We start from the raw sequence: 14,044 nt of genomic DNA on the forward strand, positions 1-14,044 counted from the left end.
CTGTATTCTTCCTTTTTTCCTGATGCTTCAAGGCTCCTCCTTTTTTTTTTTTTTCCTTTTATTTATTTATTTATTTTTATTTTTATTTTTTTTGCTTTTTCAGGGCTGCACCTGTGGCATATGGAGGTTCCCAGGCCAGGGGTCAAATTGGAGCCGTAGCTGCCAGCCTACACCACAGCCACAGCAACACAGGATCCAAGCCACATCTGCAACCTACACCACAGCACACAGCAATTCTGGATCCTTAACCCACTGAGTGAGGCCAGGGATTGAACCTGCATCCTCATGGATGCTAGTCACATTTGTTAACTGCTGAGCCACGACAGGAACTGCATCTTTTCCTTTTTAATTAGAGAACTTCCTTTAGCCATTCTTTTGGATAGGTCTGCTGGTGACAAATGTTCTTAGTTTTCCATCATCTGAGAATATCTTGATCCCTTCATTCCTGAAGGGTATTTTCTCTGGGTATAGGATTCCGGGTAGGCAGTTCTTTTCTTTCAGCACTTGAAAAATATTGCGCCACTTTCTTCTGGCCACCTGATTTCTGATGAGAAAGCTACTGTTATTCAAACTGTTTTTTTCCATATAGATTAGGTGTCATTTTTCTTTTGCTGCTTTCATGATTTTTTTTCTTTAGTTTTCAGAAGTTTAACTATGATACATTTTGCTGTGGATTTCTTTGGGTCTGTCCTGTTTGGAGTTCACCCAGCTTCCATATAAATCTGAAGTTTATGTCACTTGCCAAATTTTAAGTTTTCAGCAGTTATGTCTTTGATTGCATTTTCAGCCCTAGCCTATTTCTTCTCTTTCTGGTACTTTGATGGCATCTTATCACAGCCCAGGAAGGATGGAAATCAAGACTCCCCATCTGGACTTTACTGGCAGGTGAGGGTAGGACATAGCTTTTCTGTGGAGTGTGGTTGGAATAAAACAGTTATTGTCTAATAGTCTTCTGTCTTTCTGTCCTTTGGCTGGAGACAGCAGGCTTTTGTTATAGATTTTTTTTTTTTTCTGTTTATTGGTATTTCTGGGTTCCTGGCTTCTTCAGCTCCAAGTTCTTCAGGTACATGAGGCAAAAACAAACAAACAAATACCCATTATGTCATTCCCAGGTCCTGAGGTCCCTTGCCAGTCTGCCTTCCTCTCTCCACCTATCAGAATCCTCTTATGTTTGATTTATATATATTTTCTAGGATTTTTTTAATTGAATATAGTTGATCTACAATGTTTTTTTAATTTCTGGTATACAGCAAAGTTGACCCAGTTTTTTATTTATATATATATGTGTGTGTGTATTTATATATTTATGTATATATATACACTTTTTCAGATTCTTTTCCATTCTAGATTATTACAAGATATTAAATATAGTTTCCTGTACTATACAGCAGGACCCTGTTGTTCACCTATTTTATACATACTAATGTGTATCTGCTAATCCCAAACTCCTAATTTATCTCAAACAGGGTTTTTTTTTTAATTCAATCATTTTTTCCTAATTGGTGTGTTATTTTCTTAAATTAAGATATAATTTACATACCATAAAATTCAGCCTTTAAAAGCATACGATTCAGACCTTTTTAGTAATTCACAAGGTTGGGAAACCATCGCCACTAATTGCAGAACATTTTTGTCGTTCCATAAAGAAACCCCATACTCAGAACTTCCACTGTGGTGCAGTGGGTTAAGAATCTGACTGCAGCAGCTCGGTTTGCTGTGGAAGCTCAGGTTCAATCCCCAACCCACTGCAGTAGGTTAAAGGATCCAGTATTGCCGCAACTGCAGCATGGGTTGCAGCTGTGGCTTGGATTCAGTCCCCGGCCTGGGAACTTCCATATGATGTGGGTGCAGCCATAAAAAAAGAAAAAAGGAACCCCATACTCAAAGCAGTCAATTTCCATTACTTACTTTTACCAGTTCCTCGTAATCACTAATCTACTTTCTCTATCTATGAATTTTGTGTCCAGCTTCTTTCACTCAGCATAATGTTTTCAAGGTTCATTGTGGCATGTATCAATACTTCATGCCTTTTTATTGCCAAATAATATTCTTGTATATAGATATTTCATGTTTTGTGTATCTACTCATCATTTGATAGACACTTGGTTTGTTTACACTTTTTTGGTCATAATGCTGCTAAAACATTAGTGTACAAGTTTGTATGAACATATGCTTTCAATTCTCCTAGTTATATACCTAAGAGTTGAACTCTTGGTCAGATGTTAACCCTCTGTTTAATTTTTTGAGGAACTGCCAAACCGTGTTCCAAAGCAGCCACACTTTACATTCCCACCAGCCGTGCAGGAGGGCTCTTTTGCTTCCACATCCTCAGCAATGCTTGTTATTGTCCATCGTTTTGATTATAGTCATCTTCGTGGGTGTGAAGTGGTATCTCATTGTGGTTTTGATTTGCATTTTCCTAATGACTAATGATGTTGAGCACCTTTTAATGTGCTTATTGGCATTTATATATCTCCTGTGGAGAGATGGCTATTTATATCACTGGATCATTTTTTTACTTGAGTTATTTTTCTTTTTATTATTGAGCTATAAGTGTTCTCTTACATACTCTGGTATAATCCTTATCAGTATGGTATGATCCTTATCAGAATGATGATTTGCAAATATTTTCTGCAATTTTGCAGGTTGTCCAGGGACTTTGTTTTACTTAGCTAGAGGAGTAGAAAAATGTACATCCACGTCATCTTCCTGGAAGTAGAAGTCTCCCAAACTAGTATTATAATATCTTTGAAGGGCCAAAGTATGCTTCATCACTTAAAACTCAACATATTTTAAAGTCAGTGTGAGAGAAATATAATTCTAGTGTTCAATTTTTGTTTGTTTCAAATTAAGAAATGATTTTAAAGTTAATTTAGGGGAAATATTTAAAATTTTTCTATGCAGTTTTGTGATTTACCTCCCTGTGTGTTCAGCAGTGGCCTATGTGTTATGTGCCAAGATACAGATCTCTTTAGCCCTCTGGCTAGCCATCAGGGCCTGAGACTGCCCCAACCCCAGTGTTTTGTCCAAATATTATCACTATATATGTGTGCAATGAGGTGAAAAGTGTGAGGAGTCCTGGTTATGAAAACACCAGAGTGACACCAAAGGTCAAGCAAGAATAAGGAATGTTTTTAAAGCTCTGCAGTCGAAGCAGTGGAAACAGGCACGGGAATGAGTGAGCATTTCTCATTTCTCAGCCAAACAGATGAGTCTTTAATCTCTTCTTACCAAACTGTGAGCAATTCAGAGTTAATCACAAGAAATCAAGAATTTCATGGCATCTCCCGTCTTCACCCAAATCACCTTCTACTGATATCTTCAAAGACTGCTATCTTCCTTCTGGGCAAAGATCATTTTTTATATCTATCCTTCTAATTCTACTTTTCTTATAAGCTCAAACACCAGTGTATAGCCATGCATACACTGAATTATTTTGAATTTCGAGTATTTCTTTTTTTTTGAATTTCGAGTATTTCTTTTTTTCTGTAAGTGCCTGAGTGTATCTTACCAGCTCCCCAGCACTGCCAGACTGTGCTATGAAAGGATTATGCTTCCGATGAAATCCCTGACGGCGTTTTGCTCAGTCTCCACTGCAGGGTCCTTGTGTATTCTCAAGCACCCTCTCCAGGTTTCTGTTCTGCAGCACTGCAGGCTGATTAAGGAACACTTTCCAAACCACAGGGCTCTCCCTTTGTTAGCTTCCACACTCTTTCATTGCTGGCATTATTTTCTCATTTCAATCTATGTTCAATATAATTTCAAATTTCTTTAGCTTTCTAAAATTCTGTAGACTTTCTCCATTTAGTCTTTTCTAAGCCCTTTTTTATTTTTTAGAAATTCACCTTACTTTTCTTATCTCCATACGAACTAGTCATTTCCTTTTTTCTTCTTAGTCTTTACTTTGCCTGAATATCTGCTAATAACCTTGATCTTAAGCACTCAAACTCATTACAGACTAGGTACTCTTCATTTTTATTTGGTATTTAATTCTGTCTCTTATGTCAAAGGAAGAAATGTACGTAAAAGCCTTTTACAAACCAGAAAGCACTATGCACTCGTATAACTTATTGAGATAACAAAGGACCACTGTGCCTCTTTTCACGCTTTCTGCTCCTTCTGAGCCAAAAGAACTTCTCCGTAGAGGAGAGAAATATTGAAGAAAAATAAAGCAATGGAATTGTCTCTTAGCAACTGAGTTCATGCCTTATAAATCTTACCCACTTTAGATTACTGCTGCTCAAAATCACTTGCTTTTCTTACTGGCTCAGTACGAATAATGTTATTAAATTATAGGAAAACAAAGGAAAAAATCTAATGAATGAGTCACTCAGTTTGTCAATTGTACTCTTTCTTTGCTTAACACTTCTGAATTGGTTGAGTTGTCTCTTTCTCTTGATTCCAATTGTAAAACTTTTTTATATATCTTTTGTTGCAACTTGAGCTATAAACTAAGTAGAAGCTAAAATACCACCTTATACATTTCCAGGTTAGCTGAGTCCTGACGCCATATAGGTCTTATAAGTAGTATGTAACATATATGTCCTGTATATAAATCAAATTGTATGTAGCTTAAAGAAAAGCAGGTATCCAAAAACTCAAACCAAATTGGGGTGTGATTATCTACATTATAATTCATTATAAGAATTCTTCAGATAGTAGATCTTCATAGTACATTTCATTTAGCAAATATTTTTGAGTTCCTCCTATGCTAGGCAATGCAAGGGATAAAGGTATCCTGTGTGTGTGTGTGTGTGTTTGTGTTTGTGTGTGTGTGTATAAACAGTTGTTTTGGGCTTCGGTAAAAGAATAGATAAGACCTGCACACAAATAAGGCAGTACAATGATAAATGCCTTGTGAGTGGTAAGCCAAGAAGTAGAAGTTCAGAGCTGGGAAAGGTCACTTCCAGCTGGGTGAGCTATTATGATTACATGGGCAAGGTGACATGTTAGAGAACCAAAGACTAACAAAGACTTTGTCAAGTTTAGTAATTAAGGCAAGATTGAAGAGCTAGGTAAGATGTTGGCACCTTCAGCAGTAGAGCAAGGGGTTTAAACTTAGTCAGTAAGCAATGGGGAGCCACTGGCTTTTTTTAAATCAAAGTCTGGTCTAGGAAAATTTATCTGGCAGTAATGTGTAATTTCAGTTGTAAAAAAAAATTGGTCTGTTGATAGCCTTTTAAGCTCCTTACTTTTATATAAAACAAAAATTTGTTGATAAGTCAATTACAGAATTGATTCATTTGTATTCTTTTTAAAAAGTAGTCAAAAATTATTTTCAGACGAAATCAGACCCAGTAAGATGAGCTGCTTAGTTAAGATGTCAGCAGTATATAAAGTGGGATAAAATACTACTTTTCAAACTTTCTAAAATCATTTTTAGGGATTTTTTGTGTGTCAATTAATCATTTCTCCAATTGAAGCAATGCAGAAATCCTCTAGGTTCTCCCCCCTCCACTTGGATAGAATGAATGAGTGTGATGAAAAGAGCTTCTTATCAATAGCCTTCTCAGACTTATTCCTAATTTTGACAAGTATTTGTATACCTCTGCAAAAGACTTTGTTTCTCTGCCTTTTCCTTTAGTGGGAAAAACAAACAGTAGGAATGACAGCCTACCTCACAGGGTCGTTGTGAGGTTCTGCCGGTTCAAAGATGAGGCACTGTGTAAACACTCCAGAAATGTTGATAACTGGCTGAGAAATGGATTTTAGACACTTTGTTAGTGGAAACTGCCATAGATTGGAAATGTGATATTTTAATAATAAAGACTATATAATAAGGTTGGCTATTGTTTTCCATGCATAGTATGCCTCAGGGAATTTAGAGTGTAAAATGGTTCTCACCTGCTACTATAAAGGAAATAACACTTGCTACATATTTACCTTACAGTGAAATCATGTTTTTAAAACAGCACAGCTAGGGAAGCATTGTGTTTTGGTGAGCCATGTTAGAAACCAGGAGGTTGGGAATACTAACCCTGACTTAGTTAACCAAGGTGCTGTGTCACTGGACAAGTCAGTGATCCTTTTTGTACCTAAATTTTTTTATGCTTCTAGAAGGAGGCCTGAAGCTTCTCTAGCCAAAAGAAACTAACTACCACATTAACAGCTTGACACTGTAAGGGACTCAGGAACATACAACCAGAAGCTACTATGTAAAATAGTTTAAGAATAAGGCTGTGGGATGCTGAACAGCACACCTGTCTTCTTACCCTGTTGTACTGACCAGTTGAGTTCCCCCACCCCACCCCTACCCCTTCCCCCCGGGCGAGGGGTCCAGGGGAAAGGGTGTGAGTCTGGGAGGAATTCATGGTTTCCACTTGGAGATCTGGTCACATCCTAGGTCCATTCTAGCCTGATAGATTATAGTTTATTCTAATCCTGGTCTTTGGTGCTATTTAGACTTCTTCTGAGATGTTTTCAGTGTCTGTCTTGAGAAGCCTCAGGCCTTCTGAGCAGCCCTGACTGCCATCATGTCTCTCTGAGCCTTTGGAAGGATATGGTCTGGGTCTAGAACTGCACTGAGTCCTGCTTTGTCGTTCTGATCTGGGGACTGTGTCTTCAAAAAAATTTTTTTCTACCTCAGTTGAATTTTATTCTATGATGAATTCTTAGTAAAGATTTAATAATAATAATAAGATGTTAAGTTGTTTTCTGAAAATATATTTAGGGTTTCAGAGCAAGAAGTTTCTTTCTTTGCTTCTGACTTAAACTTGAAGAAAAGTTCAGAACAGTACCTGAAAATGTCAGTTCATGCCATTAATCAGAAGCATTTCTTTTATCTCAAGTTGGGACTGAAACTGACTAGCTCCTCTCAAAGCTTAAATGTTGGGAGCACAATTTTATAAATGAGAGATTATTTTAAATATTTTCCCTTTTTTGCTATACCTTTTAGAGCTTTTGCCATACCATATAGAGCTTACTGTGCTGAATTGAATCAAATCAAAGCATGCCCAGTTAAAAAAAAAATAATAGCCTCTGGCTTGAGAACCAGACTTTAGTTCATTTGAAAAACCAGAATGATCCTGGCCCGGTTTTAACGCATGAAGACTCTCCAAACCACACTGGCTGGAACCTAGTGTTGTAGAACCAGGCTATAAAACACAAGGGCTGGGGACTCTCCAGAATAGTGGGAATCTGCTATTATTTCTCAGCAAATCAAATCCACGGTGAATACTGGTGAACAGACTGTGTGGTCTAATTCAGGGCGCAATATCAGCATCAACAGTGGAAGACCAAGTTCAGGGACGAGAAGGAAACCACAAAGACTAAGCAGAGAGGAAAGGGTAACTTGGGTAGGCACAACAGCACATTTTAGACGTTCAGAAGTCACTGTTTCTTTTCCTCTGCTTATCTTCCCCACAGAAACCTTATGGGGGAGTACATGGAGGAGGAAGACTTAACTTAGAAAGAAAAAAATTACATGAAGTGATCATTTGTACTGCTGGGGGTACTTCTTAACGTTTATTGGGTGTGCACCACCACTTAACACATTTGACCCAAGCATTTCTCTTGATTCCTTATCTTTTAATAATGCTGTATAATCTGAAAGACTTATTTACTGTGTTTGATCCATTTGTCTACTTTAATTCTATAAGGGCAGATTCAGGTTTAGGGGGAATACTTTTCTGTTCTGTTTTCACAGTGTTGCTCATTTTCTTCTATTAAAAGCATATCTAAAATCTTCCTTCTCTTTTTAGGTAACAGTATGACTAAATACATTGAGAAGCTAGAAGAGATCAAAAAAAGTGAGTAACACTATAGATGGTTTGGGATAATGGAACCCCGTAGCTGTTCTATAAGTTGGTTATTAACAACCTTAAAGACACTCCACAACTGATGCTGTGGAAATCAGGTGAGGCTATCAGGTCCCTAGAAGGATGTGGGAAACACTGGGTACCATCCTGGTCAGCTGCTAAGATTGTGGTCTTTGGGTCTGAGTTTTGCCCCACTTAGATCCCATAGGAGATATAAGTGTTGGAATGTGAAATGACCTCTGGTTAAGCAGCGAGAACCCGAGCTTCTAGTTTCATTGTACTGCAGTCTTTCATGACCTTTCTTCAAGGTACTTGATCTTTCCTATTTTCTTATTTTCTCTATACCTGAGATAGGCATAATAGTATCTCTCTTATTTCATAACATTCTTTGAGTATAAATTTGATGGTATTCATGAAAGAGAGATGTGAGAAAGAAAGAGCTTATTTTTAAAATGATGTTAGGCATTATAAATTCATTGCAGACTGCTTTCTTTTAATTAAAAATCATATTTCATGCACATCCTTTTTAAAAACTAATCTTCAGCAAAGATATGCTACTAGTCACTGAGTGCACTGCCCTTGCACAAAATCATAATTTTTCAGTCTGTATCCAAAACAGATGTAAAATGTACACATCAAGGCCAGAATTAGAGAATCCATCTATTTTCTAAGATGGATTTGCTCATAGCTTCAGTAGGAGAACCTAGTGCTAGGGGAGTATTGAGCTAATGGCAGTAAAGAGATATTCTGACTGATAGCAGTTCAGGACTTGGCTCTGACAATATATATCTTCTGGGAAGAGGACATTACAGATCCAAAATTCACCAGAACTTTTGTTTTTACACAGCAGGCCTTTTAATTTAAATGATAATGTTTCTTTTTCTTTGAATGGCTGCAGTATTGAGAAACCCTAGATAATAGACATGGACTCAGGAGTGGCTTCATGCTGACTTTGTTGTTTGCCACATTGAGCTGCAAGGGCTAATGCTATAGACATTTGTTTTTAATGTGTAATGTCGCAGTATCTGTATCTTTTCTTCTTTGGTATTTTATATTCCATATATTCCTTTATGCTATATATTTTAAATGTTATGTATCTATAAACTGTTATGCTTTAAGTATATATATATATATATATATATATTTTAAGTGTATATTAAATTTTTAAACTATGAAAAAAATCTTGTTTACTCACCTACACTTCATTGTTGTCATCCTGTATTCATCCACAGCAGGTAAAATTCAGCTGGCCTGCTTCTGTTTTGGTTTATAGCCTCTTTCACCTCTTATCTATTTGTAGCTGAGTGTGAGCTCACCTGTACACACCAAAATGTGTCCCATAGAAACTGTCCTGTCCCACCCAGATTTCTGAAACCTGTTTAAAACATTTCTTAAAAGCACAATGTGGTTTCTTTAGTATCTAAACTTTAAATGGAGCTTATCTCCCCAAAGAAATACCTCCGCATGAGAGTGCTCGAAAATGCTTCCTTCTCTTCCCTCTTCAGAAGTTGCGAGCTTCCTTTCAGTAAGACAGGAGGTTCCTCTCACCTTCTTTCACACACTTTGTGCTGATTCCCTGACTAGAATTACTTCAGATTCTGGTTTGAGATCTACATTTTGGAAGATAGCTCCCTCTCTTTTCCCATTTTCTCTTGTAGACGTTCTTCTGGGTCAGAAGGGAGGAGAATATTGCCTTGTTTCGTGACACCCTAAACCCATCACTTTTCTCGGATTACCTTAGATGCCATGTCTTTCTGTCAAATCACAAACCTTGTCCTGTTACTTGCTTTGATTTGTCTTCCACCATTAGCCCAGCTTCCCTTTGCTAATAACGCATTTTAACAGAACCCTGAAAACGCAGAGTTCCTTTGTAATCTGAATATTCTTTCAACTCTGCCTGGGGAAAATAGACACTGTGTCTATTGACTGTTTACAAAGCCCATTCTTGGCTTCTGGTGGTTAAATGACAATAGTTGGACCCACTGTGAAACATCCTAGATAGTCAGGTCTCTGTCCTTCCAGTAACTCGAGAGAGAGACAGACTTAGACTCCAGACTTACAAGAGAAGCAAAACTTGATAGCATATCTGAAACTAGGGTTATTTGTCTCCATTATAGAGTTTGGGAGAAGCTGCAGTAGCAGAAGCTCCATTCTTAAAGCTCTGTTCGCCCTTGCAAGGACAGACTGACAGAGCTTTCCAAGTCATCCTTTTTATAAAATTTAAAACTTACTGTCAAACGTCTAGCTTGATCTTTTATCTCTGAGTAATAATGTCAGAAAGTCCTAATGATGGCTGTCCTTCTAAACCAGAACCAGGTATGTGGAGTCGAGGCTCAAATGTGCAGGGGGATTTCTAGTGTTTACGAGAGGACACTAGAAATGCCAACCATTAGAAAATAGCAGAGCCTGGTTTTTGCTTAAGGTAATTCTGATTTAAAAGGAATTTTAATGTGCACATTTTGTACTTAGAATGTGAAGAATTGGAGAAGTATTTCAAACTCTGTTACTATACCAAAAAAATATCAACGGATAAATGCCACAGTGCAAACTACTTGAAAGTGCTGACTGTTTTCATTGGCTGATTTATTGCCATTTTGATTTATGGAAGTAACTTTTGGTGGGCAAATTGGTGGTGATTGAGAGGAATACTGTAGTTGTTCACTTGCACTTTTTAAAGCTTCTGCTCAGCTTATTTAGGATTGCCTCCTGGAGGGTTTTAGAAGTTCCTTTACATCTAAGTGTGTTACTTTGTTGTATCCAGAAGAAGCTGTTGTAAAAATTTTTCTAGAAGTGTTGGTCAGTTTTTAGCTAAATTGCTCTCTTTAGGACTTTTTAGAACAGAGACACTTTAATTCCTCCTCGTAAGAAAGAGTCTTGGTATATTCACAGAAGTCTTGTTTTTAAGGTAATATTATTTCCTGACTCTGAGCTGTAGGGTGTTTAGTAAACCAAGCTAACATTTTCCTCCAAAGTAGCTATCCGGTCTGTGCCGGTTTTTTGGAAAATTCATGGGAATGATTAGTAACACCAGGTAAATAATCTTAAGTACCTTAATCCTTTCCTTTGTTGCTAGGAGTCTCGGGTTATGAGACAGTGAAGGCCATAGCAATTATCCAGCTAACCTTTAGTAATTCTGAAATAACGAGGCAGTATTTAAGGAGTCATGGACGCCAATATAAAAACCTAGAAGAGGATTGAAGGCTAAGGGCAGGTGGGAGTTCAACACTGAGAACTCTTCAGAATTGGCAGTCATCTTCAGAAAAGTTTATGTAAGCCAACTTTTAACTTGTCTCTACGGGACAAATAACAGTAAGATTGGCTAAATTTTGTAAAAACTGTTTAATATGATACGAAGAATTATTAACACAAACAAGTGCAGAAGGACCCACATTTGAGTTATGTCTCAGAACTGTAAAAATAGCGCTGGGAAAATATTGATGTTTTCGGTTGATTTTCTTTTTTTAATTGTGGTAAAAAAAAAAAAAAAACCCAAAAACCTAAATAACAAAGTTTACCAATGTAACCACTTTTAAGTGTACAGTTCAGTAACGTAAAGTATATTTACTTTGTTATAAAATAGCTCTCCAGAACTTTTCCATATTGCAAAACTGAATGGGTTGATTTTTATTGAAGTGAAGTTGAAGCAAATTGATATATTACCAGGACCACTCATGGAGTATTGTGCCCAGCATTACACTCCAGGAAAAAAAGTGTTGTCCTATGTCTCTAGCATGGTTTGTAACCTCAGGAACAGAACTGTTCCCTTTTCAGGGCAGAGTTAGGATGGCAGGGTGTAAATGTCTTACCAGCTCTTGACGTGGGGCAACTCAGCTTCTCTGAGTCTCTGTCCTCATTTGTAAAATACGGGTGTTTATTCCTGCTTGATTCTGAAAAGGATTTAAAGGGCTTTAAATACATGCAATAGAGTATGGTCAAAGTAGAGACAGCATAGCAAGGAGATAGTAGATGAATAAAATAAAGGCAGGGGATAAAATCACTAGACCCCAAAATGTGGCTTATGAATTCAACTTGAGGCTTCTTACTGGCCAAAGCAAAGGAATAAATGAAGAGATGATATAATACCTGCCACATTTAATTCTGAGGATATCATGAGGATCCAATGAGACTAATAATGTAAAAGCATATACAATAACTTGAAAATATACCATATAACTTGATTAGAAAGAATTAATACTTCGAAGAGAGCAAAATAAACCTGGAAAAATATTTGTCCTATTCTGCTTTTCAGATTATAGATACAAAAAAGATGAGCTTTTCAAGAGACTCAAAGTTACAACTTTTGCCCAGCTGGTAAGTTGAATGATCTTCCATTGGAGTAAAGACTGTCTAATTGGTACTGCTTTATGTATTTCTAAATTCAAATCTAGGTAATGTTTGCAGAAGGTTTTCTTCTGATTCCTGATATTTCACCTACAAGAGGACCAGTTGGTGTGGAAAATTTGCTTTTTTCTTTGATGAGAATTTATAAAGTAAAAAGTACATTCTACTTTTTACATTCTTTTTAAAATATTCTTCATTATGGTTTATCATAGGATATTGAATATAGTTGCCTATGCTATACAGTAGGATCTTGTTGTTTATCCAGTCTACACGTAATAGCTTACATCTATTAATCCTAGCTTCCCACTCCATCCCTGCCCCATCCCCTTCCCCTTTAGCAACCGTAAGTCCGTTCTCTATGTCTGTCTCTGTTTCATAGATAAATTCATTTGTGCTATATTTTAGATTCCACATATAAGTGATAGCATATGGTATTTTTCTTTCTTTTTCTGACTTACCTCACTTAGCATGATAATCTCTAGTTGCATCCCTGTTGCTGCAAATGGCATTATTTCATTCTTTTTTGTGGCTCTATATATGTATTTGTGTGTACATATGTATTATATCTTCTTTATCCATTCATCTGTCAATGGACATTTAGATTGTTTCCATGTCTTGGCTATTGTCATTCTACCTGTTATATCATCATCTTTGTGGTTTAGGTTTTATTTTTCCTTGTCCATTTATCTTAATATTGAGAATCTGGAATTCTAGGCTCTTTATTTCTTGGACATTTTTCTCTGTGGAACCAGGTTATCTTCCATCTATGACTGACCTCTTTTTTCCACCTCTTTCTGCCATGGGCTATTTTGATACTTTAGGAGAGTCACTTTCTTCTTTCATTTGAAAATTATGAACAAAGTGTCTCTCTGGCCTCCGAAGAAGGAGTCCAGTGATATAACTCAAGGTGGATCTTGGGTCTTATGAGCTAAGTTGTGAAAAGTGCTTTTAAAATTGTGTGTAGGTATATTGTAATCAATATGTAATTACATTTGTTCATTGCATGAAAAATTGCTGATATAATTCTATTATTATTATTATTGCATTTTTAACAAATAGCATATTATGCTGGGACTAGAATATAAATGAATGCAATTTTAAACTCTTAATGTTTCTCATCCAAAATTATCCTTTTGGTCTTCTAAGATTATTATGTAATGTTTTAAACAAACCTTTTCTTCTAGAACGATCATCTACGATGTAATTACCACCCCTAATGTAAGGAGACCTGAGATTTAGTCTCCAATTGAGGATACTGACAGCTTCTTAAAACAGGAGATCTTTAATGTTTGATATTTCCTCATATTTTATAAAAGACAGAATTGCCTCTGTTTAAAGACAAGCAAACAAACACATATACACATTTCATTCTTGTTTCTATCAGGTCATCCAAGTTGCTACCCTATCTGATCAAACACTGGAAGTGACAGCTGAGGAGATTCAAAGGCTAGAAGGTAATGAGAAGTGAGGATTGACCATTTGACTCAAGTACTCACCCTGTGCTGTTTTGTTTACAGGGACTTGGGACTTTGATGTATCTATTTGTAATTAGATTGCTACTCTCTGAGAAATGCTGTCTGGTGCTTTATTAATTCTTATTTCTTAAAAAAAAAAAAAGCCATCTGGTTTTCTGGCTATAACATTTGTAGTCTTAAATGTTTTAGATATATTTAATGTAATAATTACTTTTTTCGACAAATATTTTTAGTGCCTTCTACATATGTATAGGTCACAGAATTAGGTGCTATGGAGACTACAAAGATGAATAAAACACAGCTCTGCTTACATGGAGTTTATAGCCATGAATGTGCACATGCACATATATATTATGCACATATGTGTTAGACGAGGAAAATGATGAACAAATTCAAAATTACTAATATCACAATTTCATGGAAGGAAACCATTGTTTGTTGAATGTATGTTGTGGGGTACTTCACGTGAGT

General features: G+C 36.6%; 1 protein-coding gene across 2 annotated transcripts in view; it reads left to right on the forward strand.

Moving 5' to 3' along the window:
* The window catches only part of CEP41 (centrosomal protein 41), a 46,410-nt gene that overhangs the window by 19,952 nt on the left and 12,414 nt on the right, over nucleotides 1-14,044 (forward strand). For both annotated transcript variants that reach the window (XM_003134674.6, XM_021078823.1), the window contains 3 exons: nucleotides 7,701-7,748; nucleotides 12,007-12,068; nucleotides 13,483-13,552. In XM_003134674.6, the coding sequence (XP_003134722.3) occupies nucleotides 7,701-7,748; nucleotides 12,007-12,068; nucleotides 13,483-13,552 (180 nt within the window). The remainder of the gene's footprint in view (nucleotides 1-7,700; nucleotides 7,749-12,006; nucleotides 12,069-13,482; nucleotides 13,553-14,044) is intronic.

The sequence above is a fragment of the Sus scrofa genome, chromosome 18, assembly GCF_000003025.6.
Source record: "Sus scrofa isolate TJ Tabasco breed Duroc chromosome 18, Sscrofa11.1, whole genome shotgun sequence".
In the NCBI taxonomy this organism is placed as follows: domain Eukaryota; kingdom Metazoa; phylum Chordata; class Mammalia; order Artiodactyla; family Suidae; genus Sus; species Sus scrofa.